Raw genomic sequence first — 5862 nt, 5'->3', positions numbered from 1 at the left:
CAAAACATGCGCTTTACATTCCTGCCTTGTCCTCTTGAAAGCTTGGGGCACCTCCTCACCAGCAGTTTTCTTGGCATTTGTGTGAGCTAAGTAAGCTCCATTTCTCTTAACAAAGGTTGAAATGGCTGCCTCAAATCCTCCCAGAACAGCACGGAGTTGAACTTCACTGTTCACCATAGGTAACCTGTCCTGTGATTCATGTAAGCTTGGTGGGTGCAGGACAAAACCACCAACTTCCCTGCCCAGCTGGCTGTCTACAGAAGAGCCCTCAGTGTCTGGCTCTGATGGTGAATGGATGCTGAGGATGCCATTTGTTTTCTGGGCTTGCCTTTCTCAAGCCTGCCTCTCGAGCCTTTCCCTACCCTCTCAAAGGTCTGTGCATCAGTGTGTAACAATGCTTACATGCTTGACTGTCAACTGAGAGGTTGGCGTTTAAACCCAATCACAGGTGCCTTGGAAAGAAAGCTTGGTTATCTGCTTCCAAAAGGCCCACAGCATTACAAGCCCTAGGAGATGGAACTGGCTTGATGAGCTGGTGGCAGAGTCTTTAGCAACCTGTGTTGTTAACCCAAAGGCTGCACGTCTCTGATGGTTCAAAGCCACCAGCAGCTCTGTGGGAGCAAGACGGCCACTCGTCTCTCAAGAGATTTCCAACCTCAGAAACCAACTAGAGGGTCACAATGAGCCCAGACCAGCTCCCCAGCAGTGAGCTTGAGTTTGAACAACAGCATCACCAAGCCAGTGGTGTAGTCTGGACCATGGTGCACCAGCAATGGGAGTGTAGTCTAGAGCGAGTTTTGCAGCTAAGCCAAAGGCTGTGTGTCTGGTGGTGGACAGTCTCCCCCTGTGATTTATAGCCTTAGAAATCTGATACCCTGGAGGGATGCTGTAAGTCAGAACTAACTTAAAGACAGCAAGTTTCGAGTTTGGCCACCAATAGCATCAAAGGTTTGTATCATTAAGGAAGAGAGTTGGTGGGAGCAGGACAGCCAGGGCCAGGTATGCTTTGTTCCTGGCTGGAGGGGTAGGCATGTGGGTGGCCTGGGATGGTGCAATGTTACTCTGTTAGAGGCCAAGGTCTAGAAATTTCACATAAAAATCCACATATGTGGCATGTGGAAAAACCTGAATTTCCAGCCACTGCACCTAAGGTTCCTGCAAGCAGCAGTGGCTGGAGTTGAAAGCAGGTTGTCCCTCTGAGACCTGGAGACCTGTGTTCACCACAGTGTCCATTTGGCCAGATTGACTCAGTATGCCCCTTATCTGACACTCATCTTGCCTGAGTTTCTGCCCCCCTACCATTGATAAAAGACACTAAAGGTATCCGCACTCACACTGAACCCTGATGTGCTCACAACTATATCACCTCATGCAGCTTTATAAATAAGACTTGGGTTTCTGAAATTCTGCTTTCTACTCAGAAGCTAATTCATTGGCATTTAGACATCTAAAAGTTACAAAAATAATAGGGCAACAAGCATTTTAGGGGTGCTCTGAAAAGACTTGTTTTGTGCTGTCGAGTCGAATACAACTCATAGTGGCCCTATGTACACCTTGTTCTAGCTTGAGCCAATCTCATTGTCTCTGACACGCCTACCCTCATTACCCCAGTCACTGAGCCAATCTATCTCATCTAGGGTATTCTTCTCATGCTGTCCCTCCACCCTTCCAAGCATGATGTTCTTCTCCAAGGACTGGTTCCTTGTGAAACATATTCAAAGTATGTGAGATGGAGCTTCAAGACCCTTTTCTCCAAAGAACTGCTTGGTTTCATCCTCTTCAGATTTGTTCTCTTTGTCCATGGTATGTTCAATATTCTTCTCTAGCACCGCAACTCAAAGGTATCAATTCTTCTGTCATTTTCAGTCATTGTCCATCTCTCAAATGCATAACAAGTAATTGCAATAACAGTGGCTTGGATCAGACGTATCGTAGTCTCTAGACTCACATTTTTGTTCTTCAGTACTCTGGAGAGGACCCTGACAGAAGATTTTCCCAATGCAATTAATCTTTTGATTTCCTGGCTACTGGTGCCAAGAGTGTTGATTGTGGAATCAAGCATGATGAAACAGTTAACAATTTCAATCTCTTCACCATCTATCATGATGCTGCCAATTGGCCCAGTGGTGAGAATCTTTGTTTTCTTGACGTGGAACTTCAATACATATTGAAGGCTGCAAACCTTGACCTTCTGCAGCAAACACCTCAGGTCCTCCTCAGTTTTAGCAAGCAAGATTGTATCATCAATATAATGCAGGTTGTTGATAAGTCTTCCTCTAAACCTGATGACACATTCCTCCTCACAAAGTCCAGCCTCCCAGCTGATCTTTGCTGCATATAGATTAAAAAGTTATGAGATAGAATGCATCCCTATGTACACCTGTATACAGCTTTCCTGATTTTGAACCATGCAGTGTTTCCTTGCTCTGTTCTTGGTCCAAGTATAGGTTTCAGATGAGCACAATCAAATGTTCTGGGATTCCCATTCTTCTCAAGGTTTTAAAGTTGTATAAATGCATACAGAGGGGGTAATTTTAAAAAAGTTCAGCTGATAAACAACTGTTCATGTTTGTTATTCATAGAGGGAGGAACAAAAATGGGCCTCCCAGATAATCACATTTCTAGGGACAAGAAGGTACCCGACAGTGAAAACTCTACTTAAGAGTTACAACCTATCTTGTAAGCAGCCTTCTTTTCCAATGAATTGCCCTTTTTCAAACTGGTCAGTGATGTATCTATGAACTTGCCCCCAATTCCCCAGCCAGCCTTGCTTCCAGACTCACCTGGAGCTTCCACTCACTCCATTGTCTCACAACCTCACACGCCCCTTCCCTTCCATTCCTCTTTGCAGTGCAGGCCACATCCAGGACTCCTCTTGTTAAAAAAACAGGCATGGGAGGAACTTGAAGAAACCCATCATTTCAAATGGCAGCACTAAAATGCCCCTAACACACTAAGTCTAGAAATACATGTTTTACGGCAATTTGGAAGGGAGGGGCGAGTGACCTGGAGGAAGCCCCCTCACACTCAAATGTAGGAGTTGCTACTCTGTAAAGCTTATAATAGGAAGCTCTGGTGGCCTAATGGGTAAAGAGTTGTGCTACCAACACAAAGGTACATGGTTTGAACCTACCAGCTGCTCCATGAGAGAGGGATGGGTAATCTCCACCCCTTGGATTTATAGCCTCTGAAAACCTACTGGAGGGTCAGCAAAGAGTTAGTTCCAACTCAGTCACTTAATAACATTAATAACAAAGGCTTTAGGTTGATGATGGTTGAAACATGAAAATTAAAAATAAAAGAGTCAAAAAAGGTAAAGAGAATATGGAGGAAGCCTTGAAAAGGGAATACGTGTGTGCGCGTGCGGGGCATGGGGAGCAAAGTTCTCTGGAAGAATAAAGTAGTGGTGGTGGAGAGGAGAGAAATGTGGAATGATATTTTCCCAGACCAGGCCTTACTCAGTGTTCACTTTCATCTCAGAAACACAGGTCATTTCTGTTTTTTTAACATTAGACTTGGGTTTCCTCATGAAGTGTGTCCCTCCTCCCCATCTCTGAAGAACACATCCTCTGTGAGAACTTTCTGGAACCTTCTGCCCTTAGAGGTGGGCTGTCACCTTTGAGGAAGGCTGAGCACTAATGGCTTGTTAACAAGGCTGGCTTCACTAAGCCAAGGAATCTTGTCCAATTTTGCAATAGAAACCTGGAGAGAAATACAAAGATATTATATTGCAAAATTTGTCACACTTGAGTTTTGCTATTATTACAACAACAATAACAAATAATAATATAATAGCAGCTATGTTTATATACAGGTAACAGTCAATACTTTACAAAACATTTTCCAATGTTTTATATTTGACTCTAATAACTATCCCAAAAGCAAAAAACAAACAAAAAAACCCCATAAAAAAAACAAACAAGAAAAAAAAAAAAACACACCACACACACACAAAACCAACAAAAAAACAAACCCAAACAACTTCACTGTCACAGAGTCAATTCTAATTCGCAGTGACCCTGCATCGGGTTTCCAAGGTTCTAAACCTTAACCTCAGAGTGGCTGGTGGATTCGAATCACCAACCTTTCAGTTAGTGGCCAGAGAGGTTTAGTACTTCACCACCAGGGCTTGTTTCTCATAAAATAGTTGCTGTTGTTAGGTGCTGTCAAGTACAACTCATACTGATCCTATGAAGAGCAGATCTGAACCCTATCCTATCCTATCCTATCCTATCCTGTGCCATCCTCATCACCTTTGCCATACTTGAGCCCGTTCACTGTGTCAGTCCATCTGGTTGAGAGTCTTCCTCTTTTTTGCTGTCGCTCCACCCTTCCAAGCATGATGTCCTTCTCTAATAACCTCTCCTAGCAACATGTCATAGTATGTGAGATGAAGCTTCACCATCTTTGCCTCCAAGGAACACTGACTACACCTTCTCAAAGACATATTTGTTTGTTCTTTTGGCAGTCCATGGGATATACAGCACTCTTCTTCATCATCATGGTTCAAAAGCATCAATTTGTCTTCTGTCCCATTAAGCAAGCAAGTACAAATATTGTTGTCTCCATTCAGGAGGTGAGAAGATCAGAACTCAGAACGTGTGATTTGTGCTCTAGGCTTTCAATCTGCTGCCTGTTTGGGTCCCAGCTATAATTCTTTGCTATTGCTTTTATGTTTATGCACCCGCTAATATTTCCTCAGGGAGCTCTGATGCTATAGTCTGCAGAGCGTTGAGCTGCAAATCCAAAACTCATAGAAATCCACCAACAGTATGAATCCACCAGCGGAATTTATACTTTACAGCTCCTGAAACCCAACGGAGGGTCAGCCGTGAGTCATTTCCACTCCTTGAAGATGAGTTCAAGTTTTCACGTTTTTAATATTTCTATGGACACCAAATCTTAGCAATTTTCTACTTTAAGCCTCTGGCTATATTTTAAGGCCTTTCATTCTTAACCATCGAGGGAGAGAAAGGAAAGAAGCATGCTGTCACATCAGACAGAACAGACTATTAAATCTCGGACCATCCATCAAGCCACTGCGAGTTCTTGGACAAATCACAGTCTCTCTGAGCTTCAGTTTGCTTTTCGTGAAGAGAGCTGGATGACAATTCTTTGTAGGTCATAGTATGTGAAAACCAGCCTCAGAACAGCAGAGGAATTGTTTTCCCTTGTTTCATTTATTGCCTTATCAGGAACACTGAGAACAATGCTTGATACTTGTTGGTATTCAATGATAATCTGTTCCATGAACGCAGGTATGCAGAAATTCAAACTGAGGGCCTGATTTTTTATTTAAATTTTATTTTATTATTTTGTGTGTGTGTGTACCGTCAAATTAGATCTGACTGGTACAGGAGGAGGACATTGCCCCTCCTTCTCCAGCAGAGCATCTGGTGGATTTGAACCGCACAACTGCACCTCTGGGATTGCAGTGCAGCTTTTTGCCACTAGGCCACCAGGGCTCCCTGGGCCTGATTTTATAATAGGAACTTCAATGAAAGTGGCCCTAATAATCATCTTCTAGCAGCCAGCCCCTTCTCCCTCCTCACTCGCCTCACCAGGCCCATCTGCACTACTCATTACCTATCTTTTCCTAACACGCCCTGCATTCTGGTTTAGATTGGTTCCGAGAGGCCTTCCGAGCCACCAGAAGGAGGCAGCAGCGTCCTCGCGGCTCTCCCTCCCGCGGAGGAGGACGCTCTAGCTGTGAAGGTTGTGGCAGACCCGGAAGTGTTCTGTCACCGTCGCGCGACCCCGGCGCCCCGGATGGGGAAGGAGGCGGGCGGCCGCCCTCCCCCGGCCGCGCACCCCTGGGAACCAGCGGGCAGGTGGGTTGGTAGTGGGCGTCATTGTTTCCGG

At 44.7% G+C, this 5862-nt stretch overlaps 1 protein-coding gene across 1 annotated transcript in view; it reads right to left on the bottom strand.

Moving 5' to 3' along the window:
* Positions 1-5250, bottom strand: part of LOC102865663 (chromosome unknown open reading frame, human C1orf105) — a 45038-nt gene extending 39788 nt beyond the window's left edge. The window contains exons 1-2 of the mRNA XM_006887466.1: positions 5188-5250; positions 3617-3702 (exon numbers count right to left, since the gene is read on the bottom strand). Coding sequence (XP_006887528.1) covers positions 3617-3702; positions 5188-5250 — 149 coding nt within the window. The remainder of the gene's footprint in view (positions 1-3616; positions 3703-5187) is intronic.
* Positions 5251-5862: the final 612 nt, after the last annotated feature.

Source organism: Elephantulus edwardii, unplaced genomic scaffold (assembly GCF_000299155.1).
Source record: "Elephantulus edwardii isolate Elephantulus edwardi_28Jun2011 unplaced genomic scaffold, EleEdw1.0 scaffold00057, whole genome shotgun sequence".
Classification (NCBI taxonomy): domain Eukaryota; kingdom Metazoa; phylum Chordata; class Mammalia; order Macroscelidea; family Macroscelididae; genus Elephantulus; species Elephantulus edwardii.
The sequence above is the reverse complement of the archived record's forward strand: the minus strand, read 5'-3'. Positions and strand labels throughout refer to the sequence as shown.